The 26,136-nt window shown below is 43.0% G+C and overlaps 1 protein-coding gene across 2 annotated transcripts in view; it reads right to left on the bottom strand.

The window, feature by feature from the left end:
• ULK4 (unc-51 like kinase 4) overlaps window positions 1–26,136 on the bottom strand; it is a 328,855-nt gene that overhangs the window by 257,171 nt on the left and 45,548 nt on the right. For both annotated transcript variants that reach the window (XM_058678919.1, XM_058678920.1), the window contains exons 17-19: window positions 24,199–24,306; window positions 20,424–20,507; window positions 10,704–10,865 (exon numbers count right to left, since the gene is read on the bottom strand). In XM_058678919.1, the coding sequence (XP_058534902.1) occupies window positions 10,704–10,865; window positions 20,424–20,507; window positions 24,199–24,306 (354 nt within the window). The remainder of the gene's footprint in view (window positions 1–10,703; window positions 10,866–20,423; window positions 20,508–24,198; window positions 24,307–26,136) is intronic.

Here is a 26,136-nt window from a genome sequence, read left to right as displayed (position 1 = left end):
GCAGCACAACTGACATACAGAGATTTCTTTGTTTTTTATTTTTTTAACTTTTTGGCTCCTACCATGTAAGGGAAAAAATGTCATATTGGTCTTTTTGTGTCCAGCTTTTTACATTCAACATGTTGTCCTCCAGTTCCAACCATGTTTTTGTGATGCAAATAATAAATTCTCATGCTTTTTTATACTTGAATAACATTCCATTGTGTATCTACACGATGTTTTCTTGACCCAGTCATCTGACAATGGATACCTTGGCCAATTTCCATATTTTGGCCACTAAACCAAAATCTAACCTTTATACTTGATCATTTTAGAAACACTGAGACTTTATGAAGACTGTTCCATTTAATTTTCCCAAGAACATATAAGAAGGGCAATGCTGTGATTACGTTAAGCCATATTTTGAAGGCTAAGAAATAAAAGGAAGTTAAAAGAACAATTCAGACTTCAGAGAACAGAACATCCACTTGGAGATGGAAGATGCAGATGAGGCTTCAGGAAGAGGCAAGATGTCTGACGCTACTGGAGTGGCCTTCAGCTGCAGGAGAAAATGAGTGGGATAAAAATGACCAAATAATCCCAGGATCCACCCAGAAAAGGAGTGTGGAGAGGCTGGTACTATTCACAGCAGTGCAAGCCTCCATCTACAGCACTTGCTGCACCAGCATCCCACATGGACATGGGTTCAAGTCCCAGCTACTCCACTTTCAGTCTAGCTCCCTGCTTATGGCCGGGGATGGCAGTGGAGGATGGCTCAAGTCCTTGGATCATTACATCCATATGGGAGAACTGGAAGCAGCTTTTGCTCAGCTCTGGCCATTGTGACCATCTGCAGAATGAATCAGCTGATGGAAAATCTGTCTCCCCATCTCTCAGATAAAAACAATTATTTCCACAAACTTAAAGAAAGGAGGGTAGAGCCACTGATCAAAGAACTTAAAATATTATGCCATAATCAAGAGTAAACGCTGAGGAATTTTGAGCAAAACAAAGATTATCATCCTCCATGTATGCATATGAAACTCCAGAGCCATAAGTTCTTTTTTTTTTAAGATTTATTCATTTTATTACAGCCAGATATACACAGAGGAGGAGAGACAGAGAGGAAGATCCTCCGTCCGATGTTTCATTCCCCAAGTGAGCCGCAACGGGCCGGTGCTGCGCCCATCCGATGCCGGGAACCTGAAACCTCTTCCAGGTCTCACACATGGGAGGAGGGTCCCAATGCATTGGGCCATCCTCAACTGCTTTCCCAGGCCACAAGCAGGGAGCTGGATGGGAAGTGGAGCTGCTGGGATTAGAACCAGCGCCCATATGGGATCCCGGGGCGTTCAAGGCAAGGACTTTAGCCGCTAGGCCACGTCGCCGGGCCCAAGAACCATAAGTTCTATTGAGACACTCATTATAATTAATGTCATAAGCACCTTCACTAGGTATTTTAAATGATAACCTTTATTAACAACAAAAAAATAGGACAAATCACTAGGAATATGGTATCAAAAAAGAGAAAGGAAGGAAACTTCATTTTGTATCACCAAGATCAAACTTCCTTTAAACTTGGTTCTTATTGATATAAAAAGGAATATCGGTGTTGACTAGCATTAACCTCAATCTCCCACGAAAATGAAAAAGCTTCAAATGTTTTCACTTACTGGTAAACCTTACTTGTTACCTTTATGAAAATGTTCGCATGTTAGTTTACTATGTAAAAAGTGTAGACTGAGAGAGAAAAAGGAAATGCAGCTGGTATCACTGAAACTCCAGAAGGATCTTTTGCAAAAGAATGAGAGCCGAAGGGAAAAGGTCCCGGAAGAGCAATCAAGAGCCTTCAGACTTGCTCTACTAACTTTTCAAACAAATCTAAATTAGTTTCATGATATCTCTTAAAAGTACATTCCAATACCTCTGACAGCAATACACAGTTTAAAAAGTACACGAAATTGAATATTTGCAAGCAACTTTGCCTTATTAGAACATGTATATTCAATATTCCTAAAACTGTAAACTTTTAAAATTTTTTTCTTAAAAGGTGAGCAAGTGCAAAGCACTACACATTTTTCCTTTTGGGTTGTAAAACTATCATGCAAGACACTTATACAAGCCTGTCTTAATAATTAACTCCATGTCAAATGTATGCACAGGAACTTACAAATACTCATAGAAAGCTGTACTACAAAAAAATGCATGGATTTCAACACTCTTTGTACTAAAATAAGTATTTTTAAATTCCATCTGCCAGGAACTACTCCAACCATGCTCATACTCACGATTGGTATCCATTTAAAGATCGCCCTATTATAACAGTATTTCATCAAATAATTTAACTCCAGTCACCTTTCAAACTACATTTTGGTCTCTGTTCCTTCAAGGGGATAACCAATGGGTTAGTCAGATACTGTCGTCTAGAAACAGCAGAAATACACTGCTTCAAATCCAAACTTCAGATGGGGTAAGTTTTGGTAGGAAAGTAGCAATAGTAACTTTAATTGGGAGTTAGAAAACTTAATCCACTAATAATAAACCTGGTTCTGATAGAAGGCTGGTGAAAGGTTTTAAAGAATATTTGTCATAAAATGAAATGCAATTGGGCCCGGCAGCGTGGCCTAGCAGCTAAAGTCCTCTCGCCTTGAACGCCCCGGGATCCCAGATGGGCGCCGGTTCTGATCCTGGCAGCTCCACTTCCCATCCAGCTCCCTGCTTGTGGCCTGGGAAAGCAGTTGAGGACGGCCCAATGCATTGGGACACTGCACCCATGTGTGAGACCTGGAAGAGGTTTCCGGTTCCCGGCATCGGATGGGCGCAGCACCGGCCCGTTGCGGCTCACTTGGGGAGTGAATCATCGGACGGAGGATCTTCCTCTCTGTCTCTCCTCCTCTCTGTATATCTGACTTTGTAATAAAAATAAATCTTTAAAAAAAAAAATGAAATGCAATTTAAAAAAGAATATTTGTCATCAATGGAAGAAAACAGTTTTTCATGAAATCAAAACCATTTCATCTTTTTTAATCCAAGTACTTTGAAAAACAGCACTTAAAATCATGCCCCTTTGGATCACAACATACTCAGAATTTTTCGAACAGATTAAAATTCAGCCAACAGGGACTGGAACACAGCAAAACAGAAAGTCTCGTTAGCACTGCAACAATCCTTGGAGGAGCTGTCAGAGGCAAATGGGCTGTTGGTGCCGATTCCCTGCTCAATTTTAATGAGGACTTGCATGATCCGAGGCTAATCCATGGCACTTCTACGGAGTACTCAAAGCAACAGGAGTGTGCGGCTGGCAGGGCTCACACTCAGAGTGAGGCCACAAAGCCTCAGACACTTCCCACCTGGGAAAACGCCCATAGAAACTCACCCATAAGAAGTCACCTCTGATTGCAAACTCCACTGCAAGCATGGGGCTGAACAACACAGCAGTGGGGTCTGGGGTAGTGGTGCAGCAGGCAAAGCTGGCATCCCATATGGACACCGGTTCATGTCCCAGCTGCCCCACTTCCAAACCAACTCCCTGGTAATGGCCTGGTTCAATCATCTGGGTCCCTGTTATCCATATGGGGCACCCAAAAAAAGCCCCTGGCTGCAGCCTGGCTTCAGCCTGGCTCAGCTCTGGCCAGTGTGGCCACCTAGCAGGTAAACTAGCTGGTGGAGGATCTCTGTCTTGTCCTTTCTCTATAGGTAACTTTCAAATAAACACATCAATCTTTAAAAACAGAAAGAGAGAGAAAGAGAGAGAGAGAGAAAGAAAGAAAGAGAAAAGAAAGAAAAGAAAAGAAAAAGAAGTAACAGCAATTCTTAGATTTTCCAAAGTAAAAAAAAAAAAAAAAACCAACAGTAACATATCAAGTCTTATCTTTAGTTAATTTGGATTTAAATATTTACTGATTAAAAGAGTTTGAGGGCCCGGTGGCATGGCCTAGCGGCTAAAGTCCTCGCCTTGAAAGCCCCGGGATCCCATATGGGCACCGGTTCTAATCCCGGCAGCTCCACTTCCCATCCAGCTCCCTGCTTGTGGCCTGGGAAAGCAGTTGAGGACGGCCCAATGCATTGGGACACTGCACCCGCGTGGGAGAACCGGAGGAGGTTCCAGGTTCCCGGCTTCAGATCAGCGCAGCACCGGCCCGTTGCAGCTCACTTGGGGAGTGAAACATCGGACGGAAGATCTTCCTCTCTGTCTCTCCTCTTCTCTGTATATCTGACTTTGTAATAAAATAAATAAAATCTTTTTAAAAAAAGAGTTTGAGAAAACATTTTAAAATGGAAAAAAGCATCTCAATTTTCAGTTTCAAAATTACTTTAAAAAAAAATTACAGCAAAGTCTAAAGAACTGGCTTTCCCTACAGTCAAGTGAATAAAAATAAGCCCCAAGAAATAGACTAACTCAAATGTCACGGCTGAGTTTCTGTCAGAAACAGGAAGAAGATCACAGGAAGGGAGCAGGTCTGTTCTCTAGCATGGCTGTTCAAAGGCTTTTCGGAGGTGACATGAGAGTCCCCAGGAGCACTGCCAAAGGACACACACCCCGCTGGCCCCGGAAGATCTCAGGGTATATCTGAACAGGGGCTGCCCACTCGCAGTCCAGCGGGGAGCATGCCCAGCACGCTGCCTCGCCTTTCGGCACCTGAGTAACTGACTGCATGGCTACTCTCTCGCAGGGCCCATTTCGATCAGTCCAACTCCACAGGTCTTCCAGGTTCCATTTTCTATTGAGACTCTCTGCGATCCCAGGAATTCTAAGAATCATTGTATCTCTACTCAACACTCCAGTCCTTGCCAGAGCTTTCTAAGGGCTCCATGGCCGAGGGCACTGGCTCTCAGATTTCAGCAGGCAGAGTTCCCTGGAGGCTTGCTTGTCCAAGGGCAGCTTCCAGGGCCTCTTCGCATGGCAGAGATTCAGATTCAGCAGGTCAGAGAGTTAGGGCCCAGAAACCACCTTGCCAACAGAGTCCCCAGGCGATAGTGACACTGCTGGGGGCGGGGGGCACCTGCTGGGGGTGGGTATGGGGACCAAGAAACCTCTAGGAGACCCGGGTCATAAAACAGGCAACCAAGTCAGCAAACGCATGGACTTACAAAGGCAATGAGGAGCAGGCCGGGCGCCCAGCGCTGTGTATTCACTCATTCATTCACCCAACACAGATCTACCGGGCCCCTACCACATGGTCAGACACATTAAGAGGAAAAACTGTCCATATAACAGATTAGTAACAGAGAAACTGTCTATAGAGGCTAATTAATGTAAAGGGAAATTGTGCAAAAGAAAAAGAGAAAGAGAAAGGGAAGAGAAAGGGAAGAGGGAAGGGAAGGGAAGGAAAAAAGCTTTGAGAAACGATAACTGCCGAGGAGGTGGTGCCAAGGAAATCCTAACTAAGGATCAGCCATGAGAGAGCTGACAGCTGCCCAGTCAGTCCACAGAGAACACTCCAGGCAACAAGGGACAGCACAGGACAAGGTCTGGAGCAGACGCTCCCTCACTGCAGACGTCAGCAGGTGAATTTAGCTTGGCAGAGAGAGGAGACAGCCACACGCCACAGGCAGAGGCCAAGTCATGCAAGACACTGCAGGCTGCGTTAAAACCCTCACCATCTCCAACAGCCAGCAGACGTCTGAACCTTCAGGACAACCCCTGGAAGCAGAATGCAGCAGAATAGACTGAGGAGCACCGTCATCACGACCAAGCATCCTGGGGAAGAGGCAACTGTCCCTCCTTGCCAGGGACGCGGAGCAGGTGCCTTGAGAAGGCACCCAGTCTCTGTACTCCTCACACAGATCTACTACACGACAAGCACACTTTTCTGTGTTTGAAGATCCATTTATGTTTTTATTGTAAAGGCAAATTCACAGAGAGGAGGAGAGACAGATGCATGTGTCTGTGGGAACAGATTTTCTTAACCAGCTGTGAATACTGAGAGGGCCTGGAAACAGTGCCACCCCCTAAGAGGCAGCACACAGGTGGTTAGTCTGAATGTGAAGCAGTCCCTGGAAAATGACCCGGGATCCCTGGGCTGGAACAGCAAAAGCGCAGCATGGGCCCAGGGCACTGCATGGGCCAGAGGTGACAAGCGTTCAGACAATGAGCTGGAAGGGACCCCAGCAGCCAAAGTTAAGGCAGCCTGGGCATTTAAACCACTAGTAGCAGTTCTGAGGGAACACATTTCACCCCACTAACTCCCACAGGCACCCAGGGGCCACCCTGATACACACAGACACGTAAATGAGAGAGAAGGATAAACAAACACTTCCAAATACCAACTGATGCCTCCAGCCTGTTTGTGAACAATTCTGAGCAGCAGGAAAGAACGGTTCCTAAAGGATTCTTGACAACAAAACAGAAAGAAAATGCCAAGTGGGGAGCGGAGCAAGGCAATGGCTGAGGAAGACATGTCACCAGCCTGCTTCGCACAGACACACCTGGTGCAACTGTGCCTGCACCACGTAACCTTCGCAAGATGAACCTCCCTGGACGTGTGCCACCTGCAGCCTCACACCACACCTGGCGCTCAGCCCTGAGACTGAGCAGTGCCACCGTGGACAGACAAGGGACTGACCTCACCATACCACCTCCTACCTGGGGCAGGTTAGTTGAACAGCAAGACTTTCACTTCAGGCACCCACTGCAGTGAGACCCAGCGGCAGAGAGAAGCGACAAGTCCCTGCAGCAAGGACAGATGGAACACAGCCGTCCCAGCATCGGGTGGAAGACCTGCACTGCCGTAAGGCCAACACAAGTTTCAGCATGCCTCACCCCCAGCCTTACACGCATCGGTGAGACCAGCAGGGCACGGAGACAGTGAAAATCAAACACATTCCAGTTTAGGGTTGGCCTGGTGGCCAAGGAACCACCTACACAAGCCCTCCCCAAATTTGAGCTGACACCGGAGAGGAGCACATGATAGCATCTTAGAACTCAGTGTGAGACTGGCAAGCCCCATGTCCAGAACAGTGCCTAAGCATGGACTCCCTGAACCTGCTCTGCTCCCAAGGACAGACTCAAGGTCAGAGCTGATGGGAATTAAATCCCAGCCAGTGTTACCTGTGGCTTATTGCAGCAGCCAAGGACCACGAGCCTTAGAGGCAGCGGGCAGCCCACAGCAGTGTGAGTCTTAGTCTCGTGTCCATGTTGTGCTGTGGGCTCTGGGTATGATGAAGCATTGTGGCACTAGTGGCCATATAATTAGGCACCCAGGTTTGTAGGACTAGACTACTCCTTTTCAGACCCTGCCCAGATCACGCCTACTGACATACCATGCCAGACCAGTACCAAGCCTGAACTTACGGCGCCCTCTACCGTCAATATAGAGATAAGATACCAACAGAAGATTCCCAGAAACCTCAAACTGGATCTTTTCAAGCAGTGGGAAGGTTTACAGCCTTGGAGAAAACAGGCAAGTATGCTTAACATTTCTAGGACAAACATTAACAAAATCAGGTTATCAAGACTGGAAAAAACACCTGGTCTTTCAATGGGCAGATGACACTGCACACAAACACATCAAAAACTTCAGGAACAGTGAATTTGCTCAGTGAACAAAATTAAGTGCCAGACACTGATAAGACAGCAACTGAAATCTGCAAATTCTCAAATGAAGGATTCAGAAATTCCTGTTAGCAAAGTTCAATCAGCTTCAAGAAAACACTAACAAACAAGTCTAACAGAGACTTAGGAAATGAAAAATAAATTTTAAGAAATCTAACAGAACCATTTGCACTGAAAGGTATACTAGACAAAATGTGAAATGTGACAGAGTACTCTCATGGCAACAAAGATCAAACAGAAGAAAGTATCATCACACTACATGTCGGGAGTTGAGTAAAGGTAAAGCTCTGTGCCAGCGCTGCTAGAAAAGCAGCACATGATGGGCAGAGCACTTGGGACCCGCCACCCCCACGGGAGACCTGGGCGGAGCGGCAGAGTCCTGGCTTTGGGATGGCCCAGCCACAGCCACTAAAGCTGTGTGGGGAGTCAACTGACAGAAGAATCCCCTGGTTCTTGCATGTGCAACCCCTCTCACTCTGCCTTTAAAATAAAATTAAATTGCAATTAAAATAAGTTATAAAGCAGTGCATAGTGGCAGGAGGAAAAAAAATATCAAGAAATAAGAAAGAGGCTTTTAAAAAGCTTCAGAACAGAGTTCAGAGAAAAAAAAAACATCCAACTTACTGGGCTTCAAAGAGACTGGAGAAGGCTAAGGGTTACAAAGCACAAACAGGCCACAAGAGAAAACTTCCCGTTTGTAGAAAAAGTTGTAACTACTCAGACATGGTTGGTCACAGGCTGCCACACAAATTCAAGTCTACCCAGGGTATGATATGACCAACCTCTCCAAGATCAAGGATAAAGGGAGGATTCCCAGAGCTTTGAGAAAAACACAAATAACACACAAGTAGGTCCAATTCAGCAGACTACACACTTCCTGAGAACAATCTTTGGCGCCAGGATGAAGAAGGATGAGACTCCCGTAAAACAGAAAGGGGTTGGGCGAGGGGCCTTGCAACTAGACTACTGTACCCAGCAAAGCTATCCGTTAGATATGAAGAGTGAAGACATTACAAGCACCAAAATGGTCTTGTGAAAAATGCTAACAGAAGTACGTATAATTGGAAAAACATACAAATACATTTGCTAGCAGGAAAATGGTACAAAAACTCACAAGTAGCAACAAGTTTCAATAAAGAATGCTTAAATATTATAAACATGGTGAATATGAGTGATTTTTTTCACCTTCAGCATGCTGATAAAATTTAACTATAGCAATATGACAAGATTTGGAATATAAAGATATAAAGTAAAGCAGTAAGAATTTAGAATGTGTCAAGCAGTAAGAATTTAGAATGTGTCAAGCAATGAAATGCAAACAGAGGTTTATATATATGGATATAGACTATATATAGTGACTATATATATACATAAATCAGGCATAAATCAAGATCTTCATCCAGGTCTCCCAGGTGGGTGCAAGGACCCAAGCGGTTAGGGGCATCTGTCGTGCCCTCCCAGACACATCAGGAAGCTGGATCAGAAGTGGAGCAGCTGAGACTTGGAATGGTGCCCAAGTAGGGTGCAGGCATTGCAGGCAGCAGCTTAACCCACTAAGAAACAGCGTCAGCTCCAGAAACTGCTCTGCTTTCAAATCAGCTCTCTGCCAGTAGCCTGGGAAAAAAAAAAAAGCCAGCAGAAGACAGCCAAAGAGCACAGGCCCCTGCCCTCCACACAGGAGACTGGAGACGCTCCTGGCTTCCGCCTGGCCCAACCATGGCCATTGTGGCCAGCCGGGGATGAATCAGTGGGTGAAAGATCTCTCTGTCTCTACCCTCCTCCTCCTCCCTTCTCCCTGTAACTCTTTCAGATTTTTTAAAATGTGTGAATGCTGATTAGAATGATCTGCTTGAGAATGAGTCAAGATTTTTATAAGGACAAAAGTAACTTCACAAAAATGAATCCAGAAGATTTCGAGAAACATGAAGAGGTTTGGCTCTGGGGGAAAGGGCAGAGGGGAAGAACAGAGAGGACAGGTGTTCAGAGGCCTCGGTCTCCCAGTGTGGCAAAAGGAAGCTAGGGTCCACTCATCCTTGGAGTAGGGGGAAAGTCATTTAGTGAGGACGCAAAGTAAAAATGTTGGATTGGAGGTTGAAGGGGAAAAAATGGAGTATTAAATGAAGTATTAAGTTTTCATGGAGAAAAATGTAAGAGCAGACTAGAAAAATAAAGTATCTAAAGTAATGTTGAAATAGGTCATATGGGAAAGACTTGTATTTAATCAGACTATGAAACGGATACAATCGCATCATGACATCTTTATGTGTTATCCTTCACACCATGTCATTACAACCACGTGAGCTACGAAACAGACAACCCATCAATACGCAACAACCATAAAATAAGATGCCCGATTATCAAAATGAACTCATGCAAGCTACACAACAAACCCAAGAACACAAAATGGGAACACAGGTGCAGACAGAAAGTCAGAACACTCTATAAATTTAGTAAAACAAATCCTGTACACTTATCGACGACCATGGCCTTCCACTGTTACCTCCAAAGGGTTTCTGAAAGGTTCCAGCCCAGTTTTAAACATTCTGATTGAGAGGATGAGCACTTGGCCCAGCCATTAAGGTACCAGTTGGCAGACTGACTTGCACATTAAAGTGCCCGGCTTCGGCTCTCAGCTCCACGCCTCTTTCCTGATCATGCAGACCCTGGAGGCAACAGGTGACAATGGTTCAGGTAGTTGGGTTCCTGCCACCCACATAGGGGACCTGGATGGAATTCCTGCCTACTGGCTCTCCCCTGAGCCAACACCAGCTGTTGCAGGAATTTGGGGAGTGAACCAGAGGATGGGACCTTCCTCTGTGTCACTTTGCTTCTGCACCTCTAGAACTATTTTTTTTTAAAGATTTATTTTATTTTTATTACAAAGTCAGATATACTGAGAGGAGGAGAGACAGAGAGGAAGTGGAGCTGCCGGGATTAGAACCAGCGGCCATATGGGATCAAGGCGAGGACCTTAGCCACTAGGCCACGCTGCCGAGCCCTAGAACTATTTTTTTTAAACCCTGTGCTAGGAGAAAAATAACTAATGCTTTCACCAACTATTACTCTGAGGTTTCCATTTCCTACCTATTCAACTGAATTCATTTTGGCACACTTGCATAAACATGGTGTCGAAACCAGGTAGAATCCCCCTAACGGGGCTCCATCTTACCGATATTGCTGTGATCCTGAGGGAGTCCACAGTGGAATGTCTGAAAAGGTACCACAAAACAGGTCCAATTTCTCCTGTTATAAAGCCCTGGGCCTGGGCAGAAAAGGTAGTGCAGACATTTTCAATGATCTTGGCTGCCATGTGATTCACGATACGCTCTTCCTGGAAAGGAAAGGAAAGCAGTGGGTCAGTATGTTTCAAGGTAACTATCAACCTACACATCTATACCCAACAACAACACAGTTCAAACACAGATAAAAACAAAACTATTAGACCTGGTGAACAATAATTCAGTTAAATCTCAGGATACAACGTCAACTTAGAAAAATCAGCGGTGCTGCCATGTACTAACAAACAACTGCCTGAAAAAGAAATTGACATTCACATTTACAATGGCATTTAAAAAAAAAATAAATTTAACCAAGGAAGTGAAACATCAGTACTGAAAACCATAAACAATGATTAGAGACAATGAAGACAAAATCAATACAAAGGTACATCCTTAACTTCTTGGATTAGAAGAATTGCTGTTGTTAAAAGACTCATAGTATTCAAAGCAGCCTCCAGATTCAATGCAAATCCTATCAAAACTCCAAGGTCATTCTTCACAGAAGTAAGAAAAAAAATCTTTAACATTTATTTGGAACTACAAAGAAACCCTTAATAGCCAATGCAATTGCAGTCAAGTAAAACAAAGCTGGAGGCATCATCCTTCCAGATTTCAAGATCTATTATAAAACTACAGTAATTAAAACAGCATGGCACTATCGTAAAAACAGACAAAATGACCAGTGGAATAGGCAGAAATAAAACCACACCTATAAGGTAAACAGATTTTGGATGCATATGGAAGATCACACAATGAAGAAACAGTGTGAGAAAATACATGAAAATAAAAGTGAATAATAACAATAATCAATTGAACATGGGTTAAAAAGTTAGCTGTAAGAGCTTAAACTATAAAACTATTGGAAAACTTCTAGTACATTGCTCTGGGCATAGATTTCTTGGATTGGAATTACAACAGCAGGCAACAAGATTAAAAACCAACAGAAATGCATCAAATTGAAAAGCTCCTGGGCCCGGCAGCGTGGCCTAGCGGCTAAAGTCCTCGCCTTGAACACCCCGGGATCCCATATGGGCACCAGTTCTAATCCCAGCTGCTCCACTTCCCATCCAGCTCCCTGCTTGTGGCCTGGGAAAGCACTCGAGGATGGCCCAAGGCATTGGGACCCTGCACCCGCGCCCGCGTGGGAGACCTGGAAGAGGTTCCTGGTTCCCGGCATCGGTTTGGCGTGCATCGGCCCGTTGTGGCTCACTTGGGGAGTGAAACATCGGATGGAAGATCTTCTTCTCTGTCTCTCCTCCTCTCTGTATATCCGGCTTTCCGATAACAATAAAAATCTTTGAAAAAAAAAAAAAAAAAGCTCCTGTATAACAAAGACAGCATCAATTAACAGAGTGAAGAGGTAGCTCAGTGGAGTGAGAGAAAATAAATACATGCAAATCAAGCACTGGATAAGAGCTAATAACCAACGTGGACAAGGAATTCAAACTACTCAAAAACAAGAAAACAAAGAATCCTACTTAAAAAAATGAGCAAATCTTAATTTAAGATGATATGATCTTATGTATAACATGTTATGTTATGAATGTTATATGTTGTGTATAAACTAAAATTGAAGTGTAGGTGAGGTGGTCGCAGAAGGTGGCTGGGAACTCGCATTTACTTTTAACATATTGGTTACTCATTACTATGTCAATTAATTCCATAATGATGTAAATTTTGCTGATGGTATGTTGGAGCTTTCAATTGACTGGGATGATACTCTGATGGCTCTGTCTTCAGACCAGAGTGGGTATACCTAAGAAGCCGTTGAACTTGACTGGACAATAAGATGCTGGACTCTATGTTTGGTATATGCTTGCAATGGGGGAATCTCAACTGAACTTGAGCTGTGGTTATGCAACAAGGTGGAGAAATCCACCATGGTGGGAGGGTTTGGGGAGGGGTGGGGAGAATCCCAGTACCTATGAAACTGTGTCACATAATACAATGTAATTAATGAAGTAAAAAAAAAAATGAGAAAATGACTTGAATAGGCATTTCTCAAAAGATGACAAAAAATGACCAACTATAGAATGAAAAATAAAAGTGTTCAACATGTCTACTCAGCAAGAGAAACAATGCAAACTGAAACCTCAATGAGATATTACTTCACAGCTGTTACACTGGTGGCTCTCAGAAAAAAAAAAATTATGAGTAAGTTCAGGAAAGAGCATAGGGAAAAACACTCACATGCTGGGGGGTCGCAGAACAGCCTGTCCATCCTGCAGAGCAGAATGCAGGTTTCTCAAAAAGACAAGGTAGATTCACGGTTTTCAACACAACTTCACGCCAATCAGCACACAGATGGATATATGGATGTTTTAAGTACGGCCTGTATACCCAACAGAGTACTACTCAGCTTTTACAAAACAGGAAACATTTTCATTGGTGACAACACAGAGGCACCTTGAGGGTATTATGCTAAGTGAAATGAGTCAATCACAGAAAAAAAATAACACAATATAATCTCACATGAGAAATTCTAAGAAGTTGGAGTCACAGAAGCAGAAGGTGGAAGGAGGGTTTGTCAGAGGCTGAAGGTGAGAGGGGGACTTCACTGGGGAGAAGGAGACGTTAGCCATCCAGGTTACAATTAGATAGCAGAGAAATGGACTGGCATCCTGTACCACGGAAGGTGACCACAGTAACTAACAATATATATTTGTACATTTCAAAACGCAAGAATTTCAATGATCTGATCTTTGAGACATCATAAATCTAACATGTGAAGGGTAAACTAGCCCAATTTGATCATTCCACAATATATACATATATTACAAAATTGCATTGCATCCCATGAATATATGCAACTTTTTTAAAAAGGTAAAATGAATACCTTTCTGACATACAAGGTTGAGAAAATTCATCACCAGCAGAACTGCACTATCAGACAGAGCAGAGTGTTTAGGCAGAAGAAAAACACGGAGAGGGTGACTGGGTCAACACAAAGGGGTACAGAGCAGAGGAAGATGCTGTGGTACAGTGGGTTAAGGTACTGCCTGAGACACTGACATCATGTGTCAGATGCCGGTTCAGGTCCCAGCCGCCCAGATTCCAACCCCGCTTGTTGCTAATGAGCCTGAGAAGGCAGATGATGGCTCAGGTACACGGGTCCCTGCCACCCAGACGGAAGATACAGAGTGGAGTTCTTGGCTCCTGGCTTTGTTCTGACCCAGACATGGCAGTGCAGCCATTTGTGGAGAGCAGATCAGTGGATAGAGAACTCCTTTCTCTGCCTTCAAACAAATATTTTTTTAATTACGTAGAATTATAAAGATGGTAAGCATGTGAGTAAATATAATAACTTCCTTTCTTAATTTTGAACATCTTTAAAGACAGCTGAATTTAAAAAGCAAAATTAATAATATTGTAAAGCATAAATAAATTAAATGTGTGACAACCGAAAAAAGGCTCAAAGTGGAAAACTAAATCATTCTAAATCAGAGTGACTGCATATGGTTCTTACATATGTGAATTGTAGGTCATTACATACAAATACATGTAAGATCCTAGTGTAAGAGTCTATTATAAGGTTCAAATATATTATACATGAATTTGTGAATCATTATTTGAAAGCCAACTGATAAATATACTATAAAAATAGAAGTAAGCATGACAATAAGTCAGTAGTAAATGGAAGATTCAGATATTAACAAGTAACAACTCTGCTACTTATCAAAGTCACCATAAAACACTCAACAGAACAAGTTCTCTTACTGAGATCACAGTGACATAGTGAGATAAGCCGCCACCTGCAATGCTGGCATCCTATAGGGGTGACTGGCTTGAGTCCTGGCTGCTCCTCTTCCAATCCTACTCCCTGTTCACATGCATGGGAAGGCAGCAGCAGATGGCCCAAGCTCCTGAGCCCTGCCACCCATGCGGGAGGTATGCCAAGAGCTCTAGGCTTCTGGCTTCAGACTGGCCCAGTCCTAGCCATTGCAACCACTGGAGAGTGAATTGGCAGCTGGGAGATTTCTCTCTCCCTATCTCCCTTTCTAAATACAGCTCTGAAGATTAAATAAATCTGCCAAAAAACCTTGTGGGAAGTATTTCCATGGGCCATTAAGAAAAGGTTTCCACAAACCCAATACTTACAAATTAATTTGAAATGAATCACAAACGTAAGTGTAAAGCAATCAAAATATACTTCTCTCATCTCACACAAATATGATGTTGGGTCCCACATGTCTGTTTTATTTCTCAGGAGGTTCTGGAACTTTCCCTCTGTATGTACTGGGGGGTGGAGAGAGCCATGTCTGGGGACCTCTCCAGCACCTTCACACGTGCTTTCCATGATTATTAGGTCAGTCAGTTCCTGGAGGACTGAGAAACCGCAACTACATTAACACCCAGGCAGGAGAGGGGCCACATGCCACGCTGGTGCTCTCTGACCCCAGTGTGGCTGTCGGGCCCACTCCACCGGCTACTACCTGGAAGGAGCTACCCCAGAACCTCAGGGATCCCCTGTGGAACACCACACAATTTTCTGCTTAGCTAACTCCTTCAAATGGCTAACTAGGCTTGAACACGTAACTATCACTTCAGTTGTGTTCCATTATATCATGATAAAAAGGAATTCTCAGAAAAAATAGCTGTGTTTTGATTCTGTTAAATAGATCTAATCTATCGGAGGTGGTCGTAACAGGAAGTGTTGCTGCCAACATTACATTAGTCTACACGTCCGCTCTTCTAATAAAGGGTATTAAGAAATAACGCCTAAAATACTGACAGTAATTTTTTTCACATCTTTAGATTTAGTAAAACTCTGATTTCCTAGCAAGGTTTCAAGGCACCTGCAGTTTGTTTTCTATAGCTTACAATTTTAGTAACTCAATGAACCAAAAATAAAGATTTTCACTTCTTGCAATATAGGAGAAAAGGTATTTGGACAATTGTGTTTGTGTGTGTGTGTGTGTGTGTGTGAGAGAGAGAGAGAGAGAAAAGAAAGAAAGAAAGAAAAGAAAAGGAAAGAAAAGAAAAGAAAAGAAAAGAAAAGAAAAGGAAAGAAAAGAAAAAAAGAAAGAAACAGGAAGAATACCATATCAACCCAATTGAAGGGAGCCTGCAATGGCCACGATTCTAGGCAGCTCCTGCACCTGCCAGATTCGCTGCCAGGCTGAGCTGGGGGCCAAGGGTCATTTTGGAGGGACATGAGAGAGGAGACAGGCCAGAGGATAAAGCAGGGCCTCTCCGGATTTGCAGCAATCCTTCAAGGAGCGACAGTGAGGCCAGACTGACTTTCTCACCACATACACAGAGGGAAGACGATCTTCAATTACTAACAGAAAAGCGTTGTCTGCCTACAACTAGATACACAGAAGAAAATACATTTCAAAAACAAAAACAAGAGTCAGTAAAAGGAATTAGCAAAAACAAAGCAAAGGAAACATGAAAACAAAACAGACCAGATGGAACAAACAAAGCTGCAGCATTACCAAGGAAGATAAGCACACAACGTGGTACCCGATGAGGTAAAAACATCAAAAATCATCAGCATCAATAGGAAACTTCCAGTTACCCACCTGATTAACAAGCTTATCCTTACAGATCAAAAATATCACCCCACAATAGTACAATGCACCATACATACATATGGTCATGAGCAAACTCCCAAAGAATTAAAATAATGCATGTATCATTCTAACCATAATATTATTAACATAATAATAGTCACAAAAACAACATACAGAAAAGCCATGAGGACAGTCATTAAATACAGAAGAAACACAAGACACCAACCAATGGGAGTCCTTGGCCGACTCCAGCCCTCTCAGCACCTCTCACGGGCTACTTACCCAGCAGTTTCTCTGCAGCTCCCCTGTGAGAGTACCTGGCACAGGACAGAGGGAGGTGCCAAGCACACATCATGCTGTGCCTTTGGAATAGCATTAGCCATAACAGGCTAATCCTCTGCCTGCCTGCGCCAGCACAGTTCATGTCCAGGCTGCTCTGCTGATGGCCTGGGAAAGCAGCAGGGACGCTTCACAAAGACCTGGAAGAAGCACCTGGCTTCCAGCTTCAAATGGTAAGCTACTTAACAGCCCATCAATAACAGCATTAAGAAAATTAGGAATCTGTGAATTATTAGTCATAAGCCAAAAAAAGACTGTTTATATTCTACACCCATGGTGCTCACCTTTTATTGCCCAAAAGGCAGGGAGAATCATGAGGACCCACCAAAAGAAGATACGACGGCACACACATTGCCTAATTAGGAAGGTTACACTTAGACTGTCACCAAACACCAAAACAAACAAAATACAACTGTGCACTTCACCAAAAGCCTGGAATTTCAATACATTTCTGCTTTACATCAGTAACACCTTATACATTTCAAAGACCACACATACAATGGCTATGTGTGTATTAAGATTTCTTAAATCAAGTCTCTTCTTATTAAACATGAACAATTTACCACGACTTTCCCCAATAAAGAAAAGCTCTAATTAACCAATGAGGATGCAACTCCCTCTTTTTTTTTTTTGTTTTTAAGATATCCAGCTATATGCTATTCACAATAAAATATATCTATAACAAAATATGAGAATACAGAAAGATTGAGCAAAAAAAGAGTAACAAAAGTTGTAACAATCAAATACCAAAATAAAGCTAGTATAGCTATGCTAATGGTGGTTAAAATAAACTTTATGACAAAAGAATTCTTGGTATATAGGACCATTATATAATATTGATTAGAAAAGATTTACCTAAACGTTATAGTAACCCACACTTAATGATTCTCACTCAATATAGATGCAACTCCCTCTTAAAGAAAGTCTTTTACACCAAAATTATCTAAATAAGCTATGATTCAGAAGTGAGTAGCTTATTTTTTGAACCTTATGTTTGGAAATATAACACATGCCAAGTGTCAGCTCAGCACCCATAATTATACAGCCTATTATGTAGACTTTATAAAGACACACACACACACAGAGCTGATTAGATACATACACGTAATCTTCACTAAACATGTGGAAATTTCTCCCACTATTTTTTAGCATCTATGTGCACTGCAAAAAAAAAAAACAAAATCAGCTACCAACCCAGACAAAACCAAATGCTACCCATCCATTTAAAAAAGCAAAACTTTCTCAGCCTTCCAGCCACAGACACCTGGAAAACAAGTCACTTCAAGCACATGACAACACTCCTGATATCAAGGCAGAAACGATCCTACTGAAATAAACTGATTCTCACTGTTTTTCAGAAAAACCGAGGGTAAAGCCATAGACAGAAATCCTGGGACTCAGGGCAGCTGAGCCACAAACACATGGCTAAGTCAGTAGCAAACCTCTGCAGATTAGTCCCTCAGTAGTCTCTAGGCTACCAGCCTCTTTAAGATTGAGATGTTTAAGCACCATTTTCAACTGTACATACACATTTCCATACACTCCGCTGTATATGAGGTATGTTTCACAAGGAACAACCCGACAGAAATACCAGCAGTGCTGAAGATGGTTGCAGACAGAAGGCTTAAAATTTATTTTAATTTGTACCATGTTCTGAATGCATTAGACAAATCTGCTATTTAAAAGAACTGTTATAATTATTTTAGTAAGGATAGAGATCCTTTTAAGGAGAATAATCACCCCTAATTTATCTGTTTTGTAAAGACAATGTTAGCATGCAGACTGTTAATGCAATACTTAGCAGGCCCTCAAAGACACAATGCAAAATTTTCATAAATTATAGAGTGCTAGAATGTCTTTTCAGGGAAACTACACAGACCTCCCATACACATCAATGCCAAGGAAAACCCAATGTGATGCTAAAATACATAGCCATGAAACTACTGAACAATTATTATTTAATAATAATATTCATGAATATCAAGCATTATTCTTTATATTAGATGCACAATGAAATGCACAGAGAATGGGTCGGAAATAAATATTAAGTAAAAGAACTGTCAAAGTTAGAATTAATCACATTTTACCTGGCAGTACGTTTGTTTTTGTTTTAACTTACTTGAGAAACAGAAGGTGAGACAGAAAGAGACCGAGAGCTCCACCCACTGGATCACTCCCCAAATATCAGGGAAAGCCTGGTCAAAGCTGGGAGCAGAGGCAACACAACCCAGGTCTCCCCCATGGCTGTCAGGAACCCAACACTACAGCAGCCATCGCCACCGCCTCCCAGTGTCTGTGCTAACAGGAAGCTGGAGGCAGGAGCCAAGATTCTGGCATCTTAACCCCCAGGTCAGATTCCCATTGAAAGACAGGGGTATGTGGAGGCATGGAGACAGGGAAGAATTCCATCCACTGGTTCACTCCTACAATGACCTCGAAGGTCAGCCTGTGCCAGCCTGAAGCCAGGAACCTGGAACTCCATCTGGGTCTCTCCCGTGGTTACAGGGGTCCAAGCACCTGAGCCATCTTCTGCTACTTCCCTAGGTATAGTGGCAGGGAGCAGGCAGCCAGGACTCAACCTGGCCCTCACATGGGAGCAGGTATTGCAGGGATCTGCTTACTCCACCATCCCAGAACACCAACCACTCAAAATGAAAAGTTTCCAGCATTCTTAATACTGTTAGAAGGATTCGTAGAAGATTTTCTCCTGTGAGCTCCCGTATTCTATTCTTTCTGCATCCATATAGTTGACACGCCCAACTTATATTTGTATCATATTTCCCATAAGAGTTTCACATGAGACTCACACGTGAATAGAAATCCCAGCTCTTTTTCTCATGTACCAGTATGTGACTCTCTCGAGGCCTCAAACCTTGAATTCCAGGTAGAAAAGACTTAATTCTCATATTGTTGACCAAGTACAATTCCTCATATCCCACAATGACAAATGAATATTCGAACCTATAGGCCAGGAAGTTAGTGGGATCTCCAGGAGAGGAAGCATGGAAAGCTCTTTTTACCCAGGAACATAACCCAGTTTCCATAGAATTCGAGAAGAAATGAACTCAAAGGAAGATGTTTATCCTGATGTATCTTTTTTCACTGCTTAAGGAATGCTTTTAGCCTATGGTTTTGCCTTGGGTGAAACAATGTCAAAAGGCTGAAAGAAAGCAAAATGCAGAGCTCTCTGGCTCCTTGCTGCATCACTGTAGCTATATCCCTGTGCTGTGGCTGGTTGGCCAGCTGGTCACTTTTCAGCTGCTACCAACAGCAGATGAAACATTGGGGGGGGGGGGTTTGAGGGAAGCAGGCCAAAAAACATTCACATCACCTCATAAATCCTGCTTAATATTAAAATCAGTGGGGACCACTAGATGCTTCTCTGTTAAGCCTGAAGAGTCAGCTTGACAAGATAATCAGGAGTTGTGTGAGGCTGGCAGGGAGTTTTCTGTGTACACCTCATTGCCTAATACCTGGAAAATGCAAGGGGTAGGCGTGTCATTAGCAATATGTCATTATCAGCCAGTTGTGCTGTTTACATGTGCTGCCCTCTTTGAAGGAGCTCGACTTCTGTGAAGGAGAGGGTCAGGTTCATTTTTACACCTGCTCTGCAGAGGGTCACTGGCTCCTGCTGGCTTGTCGGGATTATTTAAATTCAGGAGCAATGCCTGGTTGACAGGCTCCTGCACTGCTGCAGGCAACAGTCTTCACACAGCGCCTGGAGGGTAATTACAGAGGACAAGAAAGGCGCCTTACCCCTTCCCGAAGGCACCTCATTAGCACCGTGTACGCAGCCAAGGGGACAGCCCAGCATTCTCTCGGGTTCTTCCTTTTCTCATCCTAAAACAAAGGGGAAGGAAAGACAGTGAAGTGAATAGCGCAAAAGATATTAATCCATTCAAGAAAAACCACAGTTGCAAATACACAAACTATGTAAAACTTCTCCATATTCTGCGAGTATCTCAATTACTGCAGACTACCTGACAACCATGACCAGATCAAGAGTCTTCCCTTGCATTGCACGGAGGAGTAATTTCTTCTAGTTCATGCGGCATTACCTGTAACTTTGGTAAGATTCTCTCCTCAGAAACCAGATTTTTAAAAAAAATGGGAAAAGACAATGCCACCTAAGAGAGAAATTACTAATGATGGTAGCTGGCAAAACAGATATCCTCGGCTAAGAAGTATCACCTTATTGGGCATAATTGAAAATTCTGAGTAATATCTCAGAAGAATCCATAAACACAAATCAAAGCAAACCTACCACCTGGTAGGACAAAGCGTTCAATACGAAACAGCAACTGTCATTACCAAGTATGCTGATTTGAATGACATTGCGGGGGTAACTTTGACAGAGGAGCAATCACATTCTTACGATCAGAAGAACACTCCTACAATCAGACAAAATCAAAACAACAAAAATAACTAAATAAACCAGGTATTACATAGAAAGGTGAAAAAAATCAATCTTTGATATATTTTTAGTTGCTTGCTTGTTTTTGAGAGACTTAGTAAGAGAAAGAGATCTTCCATCCACTGGTTCACGCCACAAGAGGCAACAGCAACCAGACCTGGGTGAAGCCAAAGCCAGAAGCTCCATCCGGGTCTCACATGTGGATGCTAAGGGCCCAAAGACGTAGGCCATCCATCATCTGCTGCCATCCCAGGCACATCAGCAGGGAACTGTATTGGAAGTAAAGCTGTTGGGATACCAGTACTCAAGTAAGAGATGCCAGCATTGCACACGGTGGCTTAGCCCACTGCACCATATCACCAACCCCAAAATCAAAGATGTTAGATTCTATTTACATGGTACATACCTGTTAGGACTACCCAAACATACAACTGATACATCATCAATCCAAATAAATTTTATATCCTTGCATCACAGCAATGACTTAGCCTGCTGGGCCACAATGCCATCCCAAAAATTCATTCATTACCATGAGTGGGGTAATAGTTTTCCAAGTATACACAAAACAGCAAAATTTATCAAACTGTCATCTTTAATATATACATACATTTTTACTCACCAATTCATAAGCTAAACTAGGCTGGGGGAAAGAAAACAGAATAATAAAATCATAATTTTTTTTAAAGAATTCATTCTGGATAATAAGGCAGAATGCAAAACTGACTACTCTTCTAATAAATCAACTGGCTTTATTTGATTCTTGTCTCCCTAAAATGCATCCAAGATGTGGTAAACAAAAACAATCATTAGATTAAAAAAAAAAAGTTAGACCACTGAAACATGGGTTAAATGGAGTACTCATATTTGTGCTGTCAAAGTCCAAAAAAGTTGATGAACTTGAGCTTTGATCAAGGTCTTGGCTGTCAAGACCAAGGCAATGGTAAAGCAGAAATAAACTCCAGCCATACTCTTAAAAAAAGGTGAGGAAAAAAAAAGACCCTTCCCCAAACTTAGCACACAACCAACATCCACAAGGGGATGTTCCATTACAAGAAAACAAGGCAGAGGGGGGCACAAGGACTTATTAAGAAATGCATCCCTGTTAACTGCCAAGAAATAGCTCCAGAGGTGGGCATCTGGTGTAGTGACAAACTTGTCCCTCAGGACAATGCATCCTCTTCCTGACTGTCCAGTTCCAATCCAGCTTCCTGCTGATGTGCACACGGGGGGGGGCTGCAGGAATGACTTGGGTACTTGGTTCCCTGTCTCCAACATGAGGGAGCTAGATGGAGTTTCAGACTCTGGGCTTTAGCCTGATCTAGATGTGGCTGTTGTGGGCATTCAAAGAATGAATCTGTAGAAGGAAGATCTCTCTCTTTCTCTGCCATTTAAAATTAGATTAAAATTTAAATCGAAAACCAAAAAAAAAAAAAATAGGTTTTAGTGTATTAACTTCATAAAGTCTTCTTGTTGGTAAACAATTATTAGGTTAAAAAAAGCAACTTTCTACTTTTGTGTTACATAACACACAGTAAGAATCCACATTTCTATTTTCTTGCATCTATAAGTTAGCTCTGTAAACAGAAGAAAGTGATTCTAGCAGTGATTTGCTGAAGGAGTAGGCCGATAGGATGCAGGAGACAGGAAAAGCATTTTCCTAACACTAGCAACCATTCCTTCCTAGCTTCCTGTATTTGTGAATGTGGCATCTCTTCAATACAAATTCCGTAAGAATAAACTCAATCTAAGATGGGCATACAAAAAATGTTTCTGTGGCACAGCTGGTTAAGCCAGCACTCATGACACGTCCACACCGTACTGGAGCACCACCTCCAGTCCAACTTCCTGACAATGTCCCCTGGAAAGCAATGGATGGTCCACGCACCTGGGTCGCTGCCACCCATGTGGGAGACCCAGATGGAGTTCCCGCGCCATTTGCTGAGTGAAACAGCCCACAAAAGTTCTCTCTGCCCTCACCTCTCTCTGTGATTCTTTCAAATAATTAAACCTTAAAAAAAAAGCTTTCTGTACATAACTAACAGTATGGTAAACAGTTATTTATATTTAAAACATGACATGGAAATACTTTGTGCACTGGAGAATCATAAAGATGAATTCCCCACAAGCACTGGAAGATTCAAGATCGTCTTAGTTCTGATATTATCTGCATGCCCAGCACAAGTCTGGGTTAAGAAAAAAATAATGATTTGCATAATTTGACAAGATGATTCCCCAAATTTTTTTTTTACCTAAAAGGAATAACCACAACACTCATAAAAAGGAAGAAAAATGAAAAGGGATTTATTCAGAGGCATACAGGAGTTGGGTGCATTGGCTAAAAGAGAGATTTGCTATACTATCAACACTAATGATGGAAATAAATAGTTTAACTGATGTTTTTGAATGACTACGGTAGTAACCACAAAGTGATGATACTCCAGAAAACTGGATTAATTTAGACATGAAAGATATCCTGGTTATTTAGTATTTGAGCATGTTTCAGGACCAAAAACTTCAGATTTCAACAAGACAATTCCATTAAAAACTTGTAACTTTCCCAGTGCCTGTTTGCAGCCATCAAGGGATCACCTCAAAGGACTAACCCACAATCTGCCAACATTCTAAAAATCTTCAATATTCTAAACACTGATCTTCAATATTTACTATTCCATCTAAAACAGAATATTCAAGATTCCAGAAGTATTCAAAATTCTTTAAAAATAAATTAAGGGAAAGATTAAGGTTCACTTGTTCGATTCAGTAGCGCTTCCATCTTGTAGCCTTAGAAATTAGTGGGCAAACCCTGCCATGCCCAGCTCCCACAGACACGCTGAAAGCTCCATTCGTACAAAGCAGTGTTCCATTGAAACCTTACTCGGAGAACCTGCAGCCTCCCCTTGCCTGCCGCAGTCGACCCGGGGAGTGCTTCGCAGCCAAGCCGTTTCTCAGCTGCAAAACACCCTGAGAATACGCTCCCCCAGAGGTGGAATTTCTCCTAAGTTCCTCAGGCATGCTCTGAGGCACAATGTCGGGAAACTTTCATAGGGTATTAATGCTTGTCAGTCAGGATATGTCAGGACATGTCAGACGGCAGCAGAGTGAATCACGCGGGCTCACCTGGGTAGCTACCAGGTAGATCAGCTCTCCGAGGGTCGGCAAGAGGCATTGCTTTAATTTGCTGTTCCTGAAGTTTTCTCGAATTAATTCAGTTAGGAGAGCAATTGCCTGAAAGAGATTTTTTTAAAAAGTACATGCAAATTTATTTAAGTAGGAAGCAAGCCACTCTGCAAACTCACCTTCCACCTTTAAGAACTGCTTACCAAGTGATTTCTGAAAACTCAGGCCTTATTCCCAAAAGAATAAGCAATTCTCCCACATCTAGATAAAGATATAGCTGGTGAGGGCCTGGGGCAGTAGTTTAGTGCCTAACGTCCTTGCCTTGCAAGCGCCATAATCCTATATGGGCTCCAGTCCGTGTCCCAGCTGCCCTACTTCTGACCCATCTCCCCGGCTTGTGTCCTGGGAAAGCAGTGGAGGACGGCCCAAAGCCTTGGGACCCTGCACCTGGGTGGGAGGCCCGGAAGAAGCTCCAGGCTCCAGGTTCCTAGCTTGCTTTGGATTGGCTCACCTCTGGCCACTGTGGCCACTTGGGGAGCGAACCAGGTGATGGAGGATCTTTCTGTCTCTCCTCTTCTCTGTAAAATCTGCCTTTCCAATAAAAATAAATATTTTTAAAAAGATATATCCAGTGAAATCAATGTACAATCACCCCTTGGTATCCACAAGAACTGGTTCCAGGGCCCCCTCAGCCCCACCTGTAGAGACCAAAATCCAAGAAAGTTCACGTCCCTGTGTAACATGGCATAGCACTTGCACAGAACCCACATGCAGCTTTCTGTGAGCTTTCAATCATCTCTAAGATTACCTATAATATGTACTAGCATGCACATGTGATATCATCGTCACGTCATATCACTGAGGGTACATTTCTGAGACAAAGGCCTGCACATGCTCGATCCAGGTGCAGTTGCTTTTTCAGTATTTCTAACCCACCGACAGTGGAGTGGACCCTGCTGATGCAGATTCTGCCGATACAGGGGGTGGACCGTGCACACCGGACACTTGTCCATTCACAAGGCATTGCACTATGTGTCACCCACCCTGTAAGGGAGCTGCTGCCCTACTGGCATGTAGGTCCCGATCTCCCAAGGGTTAACTCCACAGTTTAGCTTCTAAGGGGTAACAGAATGGGCAATCTTGGCCTGATACATTTAGCCCCTGGCTTGACTGCAAGTTCCTCTTCCCTGCTTCCCCTTTTTTAAGATGCCCCCAGGGGAGCTTAGGAGTTGCTTGAGCATTGGGATAATACTGGGAGGAACTAGGAAGACTATAAAAGAGGCAGGCTAACCCCAAATAAAGGGCATTCTCTTTACAAGAATGACCCACTGCCTGTTGTCTTGTGTTGTGTTGTCTTTTTGTAACCCTAGTCTCTCCGCTTGGCTCGGGGTACGCAGCAACGGGCGTTGCCGACACTGGCAGAGAATAAACATGGCTGACAGAGGCTCCTGCAGCTTGTTCCAAGTTCACCCAGCTCGTGTGGACGGCCAGGATGTGAGCACAGATTACACGCCATAGCCTGGGTAGCTTCCATACCACATTAGACTTAACAGCTCTCTTCAAAAACAGAAACAACAACAACAACAACAAAAAAAAAACCTGATCATGCGTTTATGGTACAGGTTGAGTATTCCTTATCTGACATGTTGGCCATGAAACCTTTATTCAAAGTTCGAATTATTTACATACACAGGATTAAATTTCTTGGGGCTGTGACCCAAGTCGAAACACAAGATTCATTTAAGGTGTGTCATGTCAGGTGCGCATGCCCCTCGTGCCCAGGCTCAAAGTGGGTACAGTCCCGTCAGTGCACCTGTGGGTGGATTAGAGCCCATGATATTGAGGCAGGCATGGAATTTTCCGCTTGCAGCATCGTGTCAGCGCTGCATAAATTTGAGTTTGGGATTTCAGATTTTCAGATTAGAAATGCTCAACTGT

This window comes from Ochotona princeps, chromosome 21, assembly GCF_030435755.1.
Source record: "Ochotona princeps isolate mOchPri1 chromosome 21, mOchPri1.hap1, whole genome shotgun sequence".
Lineage (NCBI taxonomy): Eukaryota > Metazoa > Chordata > Mammalia > Lagomorpha > Ochotonidae > Ochotona > Ochotona princeps.
Note: the sequence above shows the minus strand (reverse complement) of the source record. Positions and strands in the feature narration are given on the sequence as shown.